This window comes from Penaeus monodon, chromosome 33 (genome assembly GCF_015228065.2).
Source record: "Penaeus monodon isolate SGIC_2016 chromosome 33, NSTDA_Pmon_1, whole genome shotgun sequence".
NCBI classification, from domain to species: domain Eukaryota; kingdom Metazoa; phylum Arthropoda; class Malacostraca; order Decapoda; family Penaeidae; genus Penaeus; species Penaeus monodon.
Genome location: NC_051418.1, coordinates 17,620,703 through 17,621,083, shown reverse-complemented (window position 1 = coordinate 17,621,083; position 381 = coordinate 17,620,703). Strand labels below are relative to the sequence as shown.

The 381-nt window shown below is 55.9% G+C and overlaps 1 protein-coding gene across 1 annotated transcript in view; it reads left to right on the top strand.

Annotated features, from left to right (window-relative positions):
* The window catches only part of LOC119594112 (alpha-amylase-like), a gene marked incomplete in the record, with an annotated part of 25,081 nt that overhangs the window by 10,269 nt on the left and 14,431 nt on the right, over positions 1-381 (top strand). The window contains 1 exon segment of the mRNA XM_037943170.1: positions 214-367. Within this exon segment, the coding sequence (XP_037799098.1) occupies positions 214-367 (154 nt within the window).

Here is a 381-nt window from a genome sequence, read left to right as displayed (position 1 = left end):
GTATGAGGCGAGAGGGTGAAAATGACTTAAGTGCAGGGAAAGTGTCTGTTTCTCTGCTTTCATTTTAGAGTACGTATCTCTCCGTCTCTTTCCGTGCATGGACCACACACCAACCAAGCCACCAGAAATGAACCACCCCCTTCCCAAAAACCATCCCCAACAACAAGACAACAACCACAGATAAACCACCTCCCCCCCTGCCCCCCTTTCCCTAGGTATCGCCCCCCATGGAGCACATCGTCTCAGCCGGCGACGGGTTCCCTTGGTGGCAGCGATACCAACCCGTCTCGTACAAGCTGGAGTCGAGGTCGGGCAACGAGGCTCAGTTCACGGACATGGTGCAACGGTGCAACGCGGTGGGAGTCAGGTGAGGCTTGGCTC